At 43.2% G+C, this 17094-nt stretch overlaps 1 protein-coding gene across 1 annotated transcript in view; it reads left to right on the top strand.

The window, feature by feature from the left end:
- LOC311145544 (MAM domain-containing glycosylphosphatidylinositol anchor protein 1-like) overlaps positions 1 to 17094 on the top strand; it is a gene marked incomplete at its 3' end in the record, with an annotated part of 411583 nt that overhangs the window by 80048 nt on the left and 314441 nt on the right. The window contains exon 3 of the mRNA XM_084181813.1: positions 9359 to 9498. Within this exon, the coding sequence (XP_084037939.1) occupies positions 9359 to 9498 (140 nt within the window). The remainder of the gene's footprint in view (positions 1 to 9358; positions 9499 to 17094) is intronic.

The following is a 17094-nucleotide window of genomic DNA, read 5'->3' on the forward strand; positions in this document are numbered from 1 at the left end:
CGACCCTCTTCCTTGCTATCCTGTCTTTTCTCCTCCGGTTTACATCCTTCTTCTCCACAGTCTCTTTGTTTTTCTTTTCATCGCCTCACCTGCTTTTACATTTCCCTCACCATCTTTTTTCTCTCTGCCTGTCTGGCTCTACTTGTCTCTCTTAGCCTAATACAAAAACTCTCTATCTCTACCTTTCTCCATGCCTCGTCCTTTCCTCCTCTACTCCCTCTTGTTCTATCTCACTCTCTCATTCCCTAATTCTCTCTCTCTCTCTCTCTCTCTCTCTCTCTCTCTCTCTCTCTCTCTCTCTCTCTCTCTCTCTCTCTCTCTCTCTCTCTCATTAATTCTCTACAGTCTTACCCACCCTATCCATCCTTGCCTTCCTCCTCCCTTCCTTCCTTACTCCATCACTAATCTTTAACCAGCACTGGCTGCTGGAGTCGGTCAGACTGCCAAGCAGCCTCTAGCCTGAGGCAAGAGTAGCGGAGGAGGCGCACAATGTGGTTCATACTCTCTCCCTCTGGAGTGGCTGCGCTAGTGCTAATGAACTCAAAAGGACAATTATTCACCATTTAAATCAGCCATGCCCTGTGCACTCACCTCAAAGTTTAGTTGTTGAGTTAACCCCCCACCGCCTATGGCCCTGCCACCAAGGTTCTGCCCCTGTGTCTCCTCTGGCCACCCGCCTTGTGCCCTCTCTATCCCCCTAATGCAGACCTGTTTGACCTTCTGGGTTTCCTCACTCCCACACTATCTCACCGGCAATCGCAGTGGGCACAGAGGTTTCATAAGTTGACCTCGACATGAGACTGAGATGGAGAGGGAGAGAGCGAGAGAGTAAAACAGAGAGAAAGAGTAAAAGAGAGAGAGAGTGTTGGAAAGGAAAAGACAGGAAGAGAGAGTGAGAGAGACTGATATGGAGAGGAATAGACAGTAAGATGGAAAGACAGCAAAGAGAGAGAGACAGAGAAGAAGATGAAAGAGGGAGAGTGCAAGATAATTAAGAAAGAGGGAGAAAGAGATCACAGAATTCCAGAAATAGCAGCGATATATGCTAAAACAGCCCTCTGCCATGGCATAATCACCCTAGTCCAGCGGTCCACTGATCCTTCCCGACGAGATGTGCCATTACCAAAAACTGCTGAACGGGCGCCGAAGCACGTCTCTCATTCAAATGTGCTTCTCCCTTTCCCTTACCCCACAACACACACACACACTCTTTCTCTCTCTCTTTCTCTCTCTCACACACTGACACCCAAATACCTAACACACAAACAGACTCTCTCTCTCACTCTCTCACACACACGCACATGCACACGCACACACACACACACACACACATTGATGCAGGCAGTAGAGTGTGGAGCGTCACACCATATTACACCCCCTCCCCCTCCCCGGTCTCTCTTCTCTTACCATTCATACTGTCAAGCTCACGCCAGGTTAGAGGGTTAGCATGCGGCATGTTGCCTGTGTCAGGCTGAACACCCCTCACTTCTCCTCTGAGTCGTGGATAACCAGTCTGAGTCGTGGATAACCAGAGGCTGAAACCATGTGGTAGCTGTCAGGGGCCTTGTCGCTCCAGGCCTGCCCCAGACGAGTGAGGGGCCCTGGGCCGTGGGGATGCTATGCCACTGCCTCTCACTGGTTATGGCCTGGGCTAACATGCTAATACAGTTTGCTAATATACAATTTAACTCTGTGGCAATGGGATTGGCATTATGGGGAGAGGTTCTGATTACAGTAGCGCATAAGTTTGGGGTCTCTATCAGTGTGTACATTTTGATGTCTGTTTATGTTGGGAAGCATGTATCGATAAGAATCGCATCATCCCAGCTAACAACAAATGTTCCCACAACTTTAGAGAACGTTCCCTTAAGAGTCTCATTAGGTCATTAACTAACATGTTCTTAGGAATGTTCCCGTTATGTGTAAGGAATGTTTCCCAGAGACCATTCCCTGAGAACATGGTTAACATGTTCTCAGAACTTAAGATGTTAATATCCTAGACATGTTTCATGGGAACGTTGCAAGAACATTCATGTGTTCAGTTTCCTGTGGGTTAGGAGAATATTCTATCAACATCCCACCAAACATACAGTACACAGAACATGGTTGCCATGTTCTCAGTATATAAGATATTAATATTCTAGACACGTTAAATGAGAACGTTGCAAGAACATTCATGTGTCCAGTTTTCTGAGGGGTTAGGGGAATATTCGATCAACGTCCCACCAAACATACACAGAACATGGTTACCATGTTCTCAGAACATAAGATATTTAACTTTTGATGTTTTGCGAACACACGGGTTTGATCATTCTACAGTGGTCCCTGCAGCGTACGCTCAAACCGGTGTGATTAGAACACTTCATTAGAACGTCTAGTTTCTAGACATATTTTTTCTGTGGTATTTTTGACTTTATGTTTTGTTTTACCCCATATGTAACTCTGTGTTGTTGTTTTTATCACACTGCTTTGCTTTATCTTGGCCAGGTCGCAGTTGTAAATGAGAACTTGTTCTCAACTGGCTTACCTGGTTAAATAAAGGTGAAATAAATAAAATAAAATAAAACATTTGAGAACAAGCCTTTGAGCTGGCCACACTGATTTTTTACGGAAACATTTTGCACAAACACAGTCTTTACAACTTTATGTCCTCAATGTGAGCTCTTTATTTTTGGATTGCAATGTTCAGACATTCACAGAAGTAGCGACAACATAACACAATTATCATCCAAATCAGAAAATGTAGGGAACATTAGTCTAAGGAAAGAGTGGGCTAACACAAGCGGTCATATTTAGCTAACTCTCGGCTGACATAAACCATAATATGAATTAGCTAATAGCAATTACTATTTACAATTTATCACATGACGGGTGAGCTCACCAGTGATCAAAATATTTTCTAAAAGTCTAAAGTAATCCCACGGTGGGTAGAGTTTGCGCACGCCATGTTTGTTTTTCCATGTCAACCGAAGATAAGACGAGGTGACAAGACGAGTTGGGTCTGTTTGCAGTATGAATGATGAAGGGGGTGTGTCGTCTATATCATTCACTTCCCATCATTCTCTTCCGGAAGTTTTCGAGTCAACCATCTCTTCACCTAATTTTGCTATAACATCTTTGGTCTGACAGACGTTTACGTAACAGCAGGGATCTGTATATAATGACGAGATTGCTCATGTCTCCACCCTAACGTTGTCCCAAAGACGGGAAGACAGGTGACAAGCTTAGGTCCAAAATAAGCCCATAGAAACGCATTGGGCTTATTTTGGACAGATTTTGGAGATAGTGAAACCCCTCGCTTCACCTCTTCCTCTCTGGTGACACCTAGAATGATATCAACGAACATGTCTCCACACATAGCCAGCAAATAGCGTAGCATTAGCTCATCATAATCAATACAACCTTCAAAAAAGTACTTTATACACATCATATGTGTCCATTACAATCTATGCAAGAATCGGAATGCATGATTTGTCACCAGTACTGGAAAACATGTGAATAAAACAGTAAATAAAGAAATGATTACCACACAAACCATTTTCTGATAGTGATTTATTGATGTGGCCGGTGTTATGATACTGGTGATTTGTCGCCACAGATGGTTTGTTTACGTTTCTTCTGTTGTGGCTAGATGGAGTAGCTTGGCCTAGAACAGCTCTATCTAGTGGTCACGTTGGGGACAACAGTTGTTGACAAATGTAGCATTGTAGCTAAGCCTAACCTTAACCCTTTTCCTAACCTTAACCTCACTCTCTTAACCTCCTACGTTAATGTACTTAACCAGCTGCATTAGTCAGCCTTATTCTAAAATTGATTTAATTGTTTTTTTCCCTCATCAATCTACACAAAATACCCCATAATGACAAAGGAAAAACAGGTTTTTAGAATGTTTTGCAAATGTATTAAAAACAAAAAACAGAAATACCTTATTTACAAAAGTATTCAGACCCTTTGATATGAGACTCGAAATTGAGCTGAGGTGCATCCTGTGTCCATTGAGCATCCTTGAGATGTTTCTACAACTTCATTGGAGTCCATCTGTGGTAAATTCAATTGATTGGACATTATTTGGAAAGGCACACACCTGTCTATATAAGGTCCCACAGTTGACAATGCATGTCAGAGCAAACACCAAGCCATGAGGTTGAAGGAATTGTCCGTAGACAGGATTGTGTCGAGGCAGAGATCTGGGGAATGGTACCAAAACATTTCTGCAGCATTGAAGGTCCCCAAGAACCCAGTGGCCTCCATCATTCTTAAATGGAAGAAGTTTGAAACCACCAAGACTCTTTCTCGAGCTGGCCGCCCAGCCAAACTGAGCAATCGGGGGAGAAGGGCCTTGGTAGGTAGGTGATCAAGAACCCAATGGTCACTCTGACAGAGCTCCAGAGTATCTCTGTGGAGATGGGAGTACAAGGACAACCATCTCATCAGGCCTTTATGATAGATTGGCCAGACAGAAGCCACTCCTCAGTAAAAGGCACATGACAGCATGCTTGGAGTTTGCCAAAAGGCACCTAAAGGACTCTCAGACCATGAGAAACAAGATTCTCTGGTCTGATGAAACCAAGATTGAACTCTTTGGCCTGAATGCCAAGCGTCACGTGTGGAGGAAACCTTGCACCATCCCTACGGTGAAGCATGGTGGTGGCAGCATCATGCTGTGGGGATGATTTTCAGTGGCAGGGACTGGGAAACTAGTCAGGATCGAACGGCGCAAAGTACAGAGAGATCCTTGATGAAAACCTGCTCCAGAGCGTTCGGGACCTCAGACTGGGGCAAAGGTTCACCTTTCAACAGGACAACGACCCTAAGCACACAGCCAAGACAACGCAGGAGTTGCTTCGTGACAAGTCTCTGAATGTCCTTGAGTGGCCCAGTCAGAGCCCGGACTTGAAACCGATCGAACATCTCTGGAGAGACCTGAAAATAGCTGTGCAGCGACGATCCCCATCCAACCTGACAGAGAGGATCTAAAGATAAAAATTGAAGAAACTCCCCAAATACAGGTGTGCGAAGCTTGTAGCGTCATACTGAAGAAGACTTGTTGCTGTAATCGCTGCCAAAGGTGCTTCAACAAAGTACTGAGTAAAGGGTCTTAACACTTATGTTAATGCGGTATTAAAAAAAAAAAAAAATATGCAAACATTTCTACAAACCTGTTTTTGCTTCGTCATTATGGGGTATTGTTTGTAGATTGATGAGGGGAAAAACTATTTCATCCATTTTAGAATAAGGCTGTAACATTACAAAATGTGGAAAAAGTGAAGGGGTCTGAGTACTTTCCTAATGCACTGTACATACATACAAACATACATACAGTGTCCTACAGTAGAAACAACATAACACGATATACATAAACTATTACGATAAAGTAATAAGGTATTTACTTTGATAGGAACGCACACATTAGTAAGGAAAACAACAATGAAGGCATTGTGAGTGCCACCCGGAAAATGCGCCAGGGGGAAAAAGTTAATGCAAGTTCTGTTCTGACTGGAGATGCACAAATGTCTGCATACTTCATCTGGGGAAACATGGGAGTGCTTGGGCTCTCATCAAAGAGAGAAGTTTGTCTGGCTCATCTAGCTATTCCTCGCCTTACATTAGCATAGCATGCCTGAAACGTAAATTGCCTGCCACAGTAAAATTGTCTACTTCTATGTGAATTAATGAGGAGGCAGAACACACCTCATTTCCAACTGTTCACGCAGGGGGGACTGTTAGAGATATTTGGAACTCACGCCAGAAAAGGTTAATATTCCCCCAATATTGTGTCCCAACAAAATGTCATTACACATCACGTCTTGTTACTGTTGCCGAGCCAATCAAGGCCCTGATTGGTTAACCACTGATCCATTCATAGGTCTTTGTCTGTTGGCAAGGGATATTCAGACGAAACGTGCTTTTAACATACATATTGGACACACTTTGACATAACATTGTGCATGTTCATTTATACAGTAATTATTATTCAACATTTCCTCACTTGGGATTTGAGCTCACAACCTCTTGGTTCACGGTACTCCGATCTTCCTGCTACGCCACCATGTCCGTGTCAGGTATCAGTTAATCTGACTATTCTTTATTATTTCATCATTTATTTTAATTACTTATTTCAGCAATTTAAGGGCTTTCTGTGTAGTTGTCCAATATTTTTAGGCCATATTTACCTGTTTCAATTATATTCCTGAATCACTATGATCAATAAAATATTAATGTATGTGGTGTGTATGAAAAAAAAATGATAGAGAGTTCTCTTTGAGATGCTCAGCTGTCCAGAATTCTACCAATTCCCATCGTTCAATGAGAAACTAATTTGAATGATATTTTACATTTTAAGTCATTTAGCAGACGCTCTTATCCAGAGTGACTTACAGGAGCAATTAGGGTTAAGTGCCTTGCTCAAGGGCACATCGACAGATTTTTCACCAAGTCGGCTCGGGGATTAGAACTAGTGACCTTTCGGGCACTGGCACAACGTTCTTAACCACTAAGCTACCTGCCGCCCTATATCAGATAGGTGTGCTGTAACTGTTGCCAAAAAATGAAATTAACATATATTGCTAAGAACATGAGAGTAGGGTGACTCTCCTAGCGGGTCTTGAACCCAGGCCACCAGCACTAATGATAAACATCCTAAACACTGTCCCAATAAGGGATATCTCTAGGGCAGTGTTTCCCAACCCTGGTCCTCGAGTATCCCCAACAGTACACATTTATGTTGTAGCCCAGGACAAACACACGTCATTCAGCTCATTGAGGGCTTGATGATTAGTTGAGAAGTTGAATCAGGTATGCTTGTCCAGGGCTAAAATAAAAATGTGTACTGTTGGGGGTACTCAAGGACCAGGGTTGGGAAACACTGCTCTGGGGCATGTGTTATTGGGCCAGCATAGTTACACCCTGTCCAGAAGAAACCCTAACCCCTCCTCCCTAGGAATTTGTGTAGATCTGAAACAACTTGATAGGTGTAAGCAATAGGGTGAATGCACTTTGAAGTAAATCTCAGATTTCTTAAAACGACACTCAAGAAAAATATTTATCATAGTGATTCAGGAGTATCATTAATACAGGTAAATATGCCCCACCAACATTTGACAACTACATAGAAATCCCTTAAATTGTTTAAATAATTAATTGATAACTGACACCGACATGGTGGTCATAGCAGCAAGATCTGAAAGCCGTGAACCAAGAGGCTGAGTTCAAATCCCAGTGAGGACATGTTGAATAATAATTACTGTATAAATGAACATGCACAATGTTATGTCAAAGTGTGTCCAATATGTAAGTTAAAAGCAATGTCTGTGTGTCCCTGAACTTGCCAACAGACAAAAAGAGTTGTGAATGGATCTGTTTCACCAATCAGGGCCTTGATGGGCTTGGCAACAGTAACAAGGTGTGATATGTAATAAAAAATATAGAATGTGGGTGGGGGGTGCATTTCTTTGGGACCAGCAGGCATTGTCCTAACAAATGATACAGAGAAATGTTCCCATGAAACGTGTCTAGAACATTAATATCTTACGATCTGAGAACATGGCAACCATGTTTGGCGGGACATTGATGGAATATTCTCCTAACCCTCAGAAAACTGGACAGAGGAATGTTCTTGCAACGTTCTCTTGAAACATGTCTACAACATTAATATCTTATATTCTGAGAACATGGCAACTGTTCTATATACTGAAAAAATATATAAACGCAACATGCAACAATTTCATAGATTTTACTGAGTTACAGTTCATATAAGGGAATCAGTCAATTGAAATAAATAAATTAGGCCCTAATCTATGGATTTCACATGACTGGGAATACAGATATGCATCTGTTGGTCACAGATACCTTAAAAAAAATTGACCTTTCAATGGGCTTCAGGATATCGTCACGGTATTTCTGTGCATTCAAATTTCCATCGATAAAATGCAATTGTGTTCATTGTCCGTAGCTTATGCCTGCCCATGCCATCATCCCACTGCCACCATGCGGCACTCTGTTCACAACGTTCACATCAGAAAACCGCTCGCCCACACGACGCCATACACGTGGTCTGGGGTTGTGAGGCCGGTTGGACGTACTGCCAAATGATCTAAAACGACGTTGTAGGCTGCTTATGGCAGAGAAATTCAATTATCTGGCAAACCCCTTTGGACATTACTGCAGTCAGCATACCAATTGCACGCTCCCTCAAAACTTGAGATATCTGTGGCATTGTGTTGTGTGGCAAAACTGCACATTTTAGAGTGGCCTATTAATGTCCCCAGCACAAGGGGCACCTGTTTAATGATTATGCTGTTTAATCAGCTTCTTGATATGCCACACCTGTGAGGTGGATTGATTATCTTGACAAAGTAGAAATGCTCACTAACAGGGATGTAAACAAATGTGTGCGTAAAACTTGAGAGAAAAAAGCTTTTTGTGCGTATGGAACATTCCTGGGATTTTTTATTTCAGCTCATGAAACATGGGACCAACACTTTAGATGTTGAGTTTATATTTTTGTTCGGTGTAGATAGAATGTTCCCCTAACTAACGGAAAACTGGACACTCAAACATTAGGGGAACTTTACGGGTGACATTACAAAATCGTTCTCTCTCCCTAGAATTGTTAGCTGGGATTGTACATTTTTTCTCTCTACTTTCAGAGTAGTCCTTAGTGTTTTTCTTTCTTTTTTTTTTCTCTCTCTCTCTTTCTTTTCTTCTTCCCTCTCCATCACCTGCTGTTTCTCTCTCCTTGTCCTTGTCTCTGTCTCAATTCTCTCCCTTCCCCACCGTACCTCCTGTCTCCTTTAATCTGCTAAATGGCTCAAATGTAAATGTAAAAAACCTCGCCCGGGCTGACGTTACACGAAGCAACTCGCACGCAATCTTGACCGCCTTCTGTGACAAGCCTCGTTTGCTTTCCTAGGTCATAAGTCAGACGTCTTCGGTCCTAGTTCTTGAGGCCATGGTGTCTACTGGGGTCCTCTTCAACCTGTCACTTCATTCAGTGCTTCTCAATCCAATCAGTTTTTGTTCTAGCCCAACACTAAGATACCAAACTCCAAGTCTTTGATTAGTTCAATCTTTATTTGTAGATTTTTTTAGGGATAGAACTTCACAACATTCTTTAAAAAATAACAACGTTTGTTGAATTTTCCGTGACGATTATGATTGAATTTTTTTTTACTCGGGTGTCTGAATATGGGTGTAAGTCTTCCAACTGTAATATAAAGGAGAGCCGTTCGAAACTAAGAAATCTAATTTTTTCCAGGAATGACCTCTAAAACTTTCATTTACCTTAACAAAAACATATTTGTTATTTAGTATGAAAATATGACCTTTCTCTTTTGTTTCTCCTTATGTGTTGACGCAGCCCCTGCCAATGCCCAGATCTCGCATGCGGGCCAGGCGTGCGTGGTGAAGGAAGACAACATCAGTGAGAGGATCTACACTATCAGAGAGGGAGACCGCCTGGAGCTCCAATGTCTGGTCAAAGGACACCCACAACCACAGGTAACATGACATAACATGACTGTGTGGCTCAGTTGGTAGAACATGGGGCTTGGAACGCCGGTAGAGAAACATGGGGCTTGCAAAGCCATCTTAGATACACCATCAAACCAACAAATCACACAATGCCAATTCTCTGACCTCCACATACACACACAGTATTCTCAACCCCCCCCCCCCCCCCCCCCCCCCCCCCCCTGTATTTGACGAAGGAGCAGATTTAAAGTGCTTATTAAAAAGCACTCACTCTTTCTCAGATCTGACCATGTGGTGGTGTGAGCTGTTTTGAGACCTATTTTGAGCACTAATGCAGATCAAGCTGACTTTAGACTGTGTGTGTGTGCGTGTGTGTGTGTGTGTGTATGCGTGTGAGTGTAAGAGAGGTGAGAAAAGCAGTGTGATCCCCCGGGATACCCACAGGTCTGGTAGCATGAGATCATCATGAATAAAACAGGATGGGGTGTGTCTGTGCCCCCCCTGCCCCCCCACCTCCACTGCCCACGTCATCTACTATCCCCAAACTGGCTCAGCAGATTCCTCTTTGCCTGATTCCCTGAGTCATCTAACCCCCTACAGTCCTCTCAGGGACTGATGCATTTTTTCTTTCTTCCAATTCAATTTCAATTTAAGGTGCTTTATTGGCATGAAATAGCCTACATCTGTAAATATCGCCAAGGCATTCCAAAACCATAGTTTTAGAAGTCAAGTCACACAAGTCACACTTGCATCTTTCTCTCTCTCTCTGTTTGTCTCCCAATCTCGCTTTCTGTTTCTTTCTCTCTGCATCTCTCTCCTTTTCCACTCTCATTCTCGCTCTGTTTTCCCCTTTTTTCTATCGCTCTCTCTCTCTCTCTCTCTCTCTCTCTCTCTCTCTCTCTCTCTCTCTCTCTCTCTCTCTCTCTCTCTCATACATATTCCTTCCTATATACAGACACTCACAGACATATTTCAATACTTTAGTTGGATCCACAGTAACTACAGAAACCTTGGCAGTACAAAGGACCCAATTATTTTAGAGGTCATGCAGATGTTATACTTGGTCTTTCTTCAATCCAAAACTTTTAAAGAATATATTCACTTTATACCATAACTGCTTTACTTGTGTAGAATGGTGCATTTTGGCACAGAGTTGCCTGACTCTTGTCTGCTGCAAACACACACACGAATGCATGTACTCACATACAACATACTGATGCTTCGAACACACGCGCACACACATACACACACACACACACACACGCGCGCGCGCACACACACACACACACACACACACACACACACACAGTCTCTATCGCTCTTTATTTATTTAGACTTGGCTCTGAAACAAAAATGTGCAAATGTAATCAAACTTTCATTCCCTCAATTAAAGTGTTAGAGAGAAAAAACATTTAGGCAAATATAGACACAAGTAAGTTTCCTATCTCAGTTTGTCAAGGAACAGTTGTGAAATTCCATAAATTGCAACAGCAATGGCTTGTTCCTTCTGGACCTGTGTCAGTCATGTATTTTGAATAATGATTATATTGGTCACGCTTTCCGAATGTAAAACAATAATAACAATATTACATGCACTATCAGCGCTGGTATTGCCTTGGGCTATGGTGCGCAGCAGCGTTCAATTCTAAGTGTATTTGTGTGAGTGTGCCTGTGCACACTCACACAAAGGAAAGGGAAAGAAAGAAAGCTAGAAAAAAGTCAGTCTATTCAAGGTGAGACAAAGGGTAGACATGATTTGGGATGGCTGTCTTCTCTGGGGAGTGTCTGAAGAAAGTTTGCTATCGTGAGACGTGCAGCAGTGAGGCCTTGGCTATATAGTGTAAATGGTGTGACCAAGGCAACATGTTAGTATTAGATCTACTTGATAATGAGTTATGAGGTCTTGAGTTGAGGCAGTTCTTAGTGTGGTTGACGGAAGCAAGAACATTACTGTATTCCACCTTACTTATTAATAACCACAGGAGGTTGGTGGCACCTTAATTGGGGAGGACGAGCTTTGGTAATGGCTGGAGCGGAATCAGTGGAATGGTATCAAAGATATCAAACACATGGTTTCCATGTGTTTGATGCCATTCCATTTGCTCCATTCAAGCCATTATTATGAGCCGTCCTACCCTCAGCAGCCTCCTGTATTATGAACATACTTCAACACCAGCAAGCACACATATTTTCTTCAGGAAATGTCATTTTTCTAGTTATATTAAATATTGCATGGTAAATCATAGGGTGGTTTACTTGACTTTTTCTACATTATGTGTCAACATCTTCCATTCTTGCAGAGTGTGACTTTTAAATACATCGAAGATACAGGGAGGAGAGAGAGAAAGTGAGAAATAGTGAACGGAGAGAAATGGAGGTAGTGATGGACAGATAAAAAGCAAGAGATAAAGGAAAGTGGAAGATACTGTCGATGGAGTGATAGAGAGAACGAACGAGACCCTGTGTGTGGGAGAGAGAGAAAGGAAGAGAGAGAAAGATTGAGTGTGTGAGTTGTATGGGTGTGTGAGTGTTTTCCCTACTGAGGAATCTGATGGAAGAGAATGCAGAGTAGTGTGCGTGTGTGTTTGTGTAAGGAGAGGACCATGGTGACCTCCATTCAGCTCTCCCCTCCAATTGGTAATGTCTTAACTGAGGCATTGCCATGGCAACCTGGCACGCCACCTGCCTTCCATTCACAGTCGGAATACCAATATGGACACACACACACACACACAGACCACACACACACGATTGTCACTATCCCATTTGGCTTGGAATGCTAGGATGTTTATATTATATGTGACCTTTAACCTGGAAGACAATTGGCGGCTTGAAAACGTTCCAAAATCTCCTCCTTCTCTCATTCAAAAGGGGCAACCGTGAATTGAGTTTAATCCTCATGAGGAACATATCAGTTAAGCAAAATAGCCATAGAATATGGAGCTCATGTGTTTTTTTGGTTGCAGTGTCTTAAAAAAAGCCATTTGGGGTGGCAAGCTGCGAAAGGGGAAGTTATGACAGAGAGAGAGGGGGAGAGAGAGAGAGAGAGAGAGAGAGAGAGAGAGAGAGACAGGAAAGCAGACAGACAGAATTACAAGTGATAGGTACAGTACTTCTTACATTTCAGTGATTATTACTGTTCTTGTACATCAACAACGTTGTGAAGCAGTGTTGTGTCTGGACTGGCGTTCCTACTTCCCCAGAGTCAGATTAACTTGTGGATACATTTTTATGTCTCTGGGGAAGTAGATAAAGGGCCTCATTGCCAAAATCCTGAAGTATCCCTTTAAGGCATGTATACTCTTCACTACATATTGAAGGGTGTTGAGATGAACACACAAGGGATGGCTTCTTTGAACAGCTGTCAAATGTCAGAGAAATACAGTATGTGTCCATGTGATGGGGTGTTGTGTCTGATTTGCCCTCTCCGTTGGAATGTGTGACCTGATGATGTCATGGCGTTTGGCGGGGCACTGCGGTTGTCTGTGCCGCGTCCCACCGGGACTACTGAGTTTCCCCTGCAGTGGCATTCTGAAGATACCTGATCCCCAATCAACCCCTCTACTCCCTTTCTCCATCCGTCATCTTATGCACATCAGCAAACTTCCCATAAACTGGGCACCCTGGTAGAGAGCAGTTTGTCCATATGCAGTGTGCATGACAAAACATTTAATAAACATGTTTTTTTTTCTCTCACATTTTAGTCATTTAGCAGATGCTCTTATCCAGAGCGACTTACAGTAGTGAGTGCATACATTTTCATATTTGTTCTTACTGGTCCCCCATGGGACTCGAACCCATAACCCTGGCATTGCAAGTGCCATGCTCTACCAACTGAGCCACATCGGACCATACTTATAAACACGTATATCCTGGACATAATGAGCTATAAGCATCTAACTTATGAGAAACAGTTGGACAGACTTTTCAGTGGAGTAGACGTGTCTAGCACGGTAAATGTATATTTTTCGAAGCAATTGTAAAATACTCGATGTGACAAGACAGCCTGTTAGATTTTATGAATGTTTCCCGATTGGTTTCAGACTAAGTCCGTTTGGAAACGTTTCACAAACAGAGAAAGTCAGCGGCTATTAGGAGATATTCCTCAGAAATCTAATTTTATCAATTGTGCACCACTTAACTTTAACATCCGCTCCCAGAGATTGTTCTTGTACCACTAGGGGCGCTAAAACTCTAGACCACTTTTATTCTACCTACAGAAATGCATATAAGGCCCTCCGTTGTCCTCCCTTCGGCAAATCTAACCATGACTCTATTCTCCTGCTTCCTGTTTACAAACAAAAGCTCAAACTGGAAGTACCGGTGACATGCTCAATACGGAAGTGGTCCGATGAAGCAGACGCGAGGTTACAAGACTGCTTATGCTCGCTTCGAGGAATACAACACTGAGTCTTGAGTGAAAGCCCCTATTGTTTCGAATGACTGTGTGACTCGCTCTCCGTGGCCGATGTGAGTAAAACTTTTAAACAGGTTAGCACTCGCAAGGCCGCCGGGCCAGACGGAATACCAGGACGCACTTTCAAAGCATGCGCAGACCAGCTGGCAAGTGTCTTCACAGACATTTTCAATCTCTCCTTGTCCCAGCCTGTAATCCCAACATGTTTCAAGGTGACCACCATTGTCCCTGTTCCCAAGAGCTCCAAGGTAACCTGCCTAAATGAGTATCGCCCTGTAGCACACACATCTGTAAATATGAAGTACTTTGAAAGGCCGGTCATGACACACATCAACACCATCATACCAGACACCCTAGACCCAATCCAATTCGCATACCGCCTCAACAGATCCACAGATAATGCAATCTCAATTGCACTTCACACTACCCTCTCCCACCTGGACAAGAGGGGAAATAACTATGTGAGAATGCTGTTCATAGGCTACAGCTCAGCGTTCAACACCATAGTCACCTCCAAGCTCTTCACCAAATCAAATCAAATCAAATTGTACTTGTCACATACACATGTTTAGTAGATGTTATTGCGGGTGAAGCGAAATGCTTGTAAAGCTGGCGATCCAGCTGGGGACCCTGGGACTGAACACCTCCCTCTGTAACTGGATCCTGGACTTACTGACAGGATGGCCCCAGATGGTGAGGGTAGGCAACAAGACCTCCGCCATGCTCACCCTCAACACAGGGACCCCTCAAGGGTGTGTGCTTAGTCCCCTCCTGTACTCCCTGTTTACCCACGACTGCATGGCCACGCACGACTCCAACACCATCATCAAGTTTGCTGATGACACGTCAGTTTTAGGCCTGATCACTGACGGCGATGAGCTAGCCTACAAGGAGGAGGTCAGAGATTTGGCAGTGTGGTGCCATAACAACAACTCATCCCTCAATCGTTAAGACCAAGGAGCTGATCGTGGACTATAGGAGAAACGGGGCTGTAGTGGAGCGGGTAGAGAGCTTTATGTTCCTTGGCGTCCACATCACTAAGGACTTAACATGGTCCACCTATACCCAAAGAGGGCAGGAGAGCACCTCATCTCCTTCAGGAGGTTAAAAGGATTTGTCATGGGCCCTCGGATCCTCAAAAAGTTATTCAGCTGCACCATGGAGAGCATCTTGACTGCAAAGCGCTAGAGGGTGGTGCGGACAGGACAGTACATCACTGGGGCCGAGCTCCCTACCATCCAGGACCTCTACAGTATATCAGGCGGTGTCAGAGGAAGGGCCTAAAAATTGCCAAAGACTCCAGCCGCCCAAGCCATAGACTGTTCACTCTGCTACCATTCGACAAACGGTATCAGAGCATCGGCTCTCGGACCAACAGGCTCAGAGACAGCTTCTACCCCCAAGCCATAAGACTGCTAAATAGCCATGACTGCTAAATAGTTAATTAATGGTTACCCAGACTATCTGCACTGACCCTATCTTGCACTGACTCTATGCACACTCACAAGATCATATATACACACACTACCTACAGTGGCTTGTGAAAGTATTCACCCCACTTGGCATTTTTCCTATTTTGTTGCCTTACAACCTGGAATTAAAATGGATTTTTGGGGGGTTTGTATCATTTGGCCTCCTTGAAGGCCTCCTGTAGCTCAGTTGGTAGAGCATGGCGCTTGCAACGCCAGGGTTGTGGGTTTGTTTCCCACGGGAGGCCAGTATGAAACATGTATGCACTCACTAAGTCGCTCTGGATAAGAGCGTCTGCTAAATGACTTAAATGTAAATGTAAATTTGATTTACACAACATGCCTACCACTTTGAAGATGCAAAATATGTTTTATTGTGAAACAAACAAGAAATAAGACAATAAAAAAACTGCGTGCATAACAATTCACCCCTCCCCCCAAAGTCTATACTTTATAGAAACACCTTTCGCAGCAATTAAAGCTGCAAGTCTCTTGGGGTATATCTCTATAAGCTTGGAACATCTAGCCACTGGGATTTTTGACCATTCTTCAAGGCAAAACTGCTCAAACTCCTTCAAGTTGGATAGGTTCCGCTGGTGTACAGCAAACTTTAAGTCATACCACAGATTCTCAATTGGATTGAGGTCTGGGCTTTGACTAGGCCATTCCAAGACATTTAAATGTTTCCCCTTAAACCACTAGAGTGTTGCTTTAGCAGTATGCCTAGGGTCATTGTCCTGCTGGAAGGTGAACCTCCGTCCCAGTCTCAAATCTCTGGAAGACTGAAAAAGGTTTTCCTCAAGAATTTCCCTGTATTAAACACCATTTCTCATTCCTTCAATTCTGACCAGTTTCCCAGTCCCTGCCAATGAAAAACATGGATGGTGTTCTCGGGGTGATGAGAGGTGTTTGGTTTGCGCCAGACATAGCGTTTTCCTTGATGGCCAAAAAGCTCAATTTTAGTCTCATCTGACCAGAGTTCCTTCTTCCATATGTTTGGGGAGTCTCCCACATGCCTTTTGGCAAACACCAAATGTGTTTGCTTATTGTTTTCTTTAAGCAATGGCTTTTTTCTGGCCACTCTTCCGTAAAGCCCTGCTCTGTGGAGTGTACGGCTTAAAGTGGTCCTATGGACAGATACTCCAATCTCCGCTGTGGAGCTTTGCAGCTCCTTCAGGGTTATCTTTGGTCTCTTTTTTTGCCTCTCTGATTAATGCCCTCCTAACCCAACCCTGATCTGTACTTCTCCACAACTTTGTCCCTGACCTGTTTGGAGAGTGCCTTGGTCTTCATGGTGCCGCTTGCTTGGTGGTGCCCCTTGCTTAGTGGTGTTGCAGACTCTGGGGCCTTTCAGAACAGGTGTGTATATATACTGAGATCATGTGACAGATCATGTGACACTTAGATTGCACACAGGTGGACTTTATTTAACTAATTATGTGACTTCTGAAGGTAATTGGGTGCACAAGATCTTATTTAGGGGCTTCATAGCTAAGGGGGTGAATACATATGCACACACCACTTTTCCGTTATTAATTTCTTTACATTTTTTGAAAAATGTTTTTTTTTTCATTCCACTTCACCAATTTGGACTATTTTGTGTAAGTCCATTACATGAAATCCAAATAAAAATCAATTTAAATTGCAGGTTGAAATGCAACAAAATAGGAAAAACGCCAAGGGGAATTAATACTTTTGCAAGGCACTGTATACACACACTTACACACACACTACACT

The sequence above is a fragment of the Coregonus lavaretus genome, assembly GCF_964263955.1.
Source record: "Coregonus lavaretus genome assembly, chromosome: 18".
Classification (NCBI taxonomy): domain Eukaryota; kingdom Metazoa; phylum Chordata; class Actinopteri; order Salmoniformes; family Salmonidae; genus Coregonus; species Coregonus lavaretus.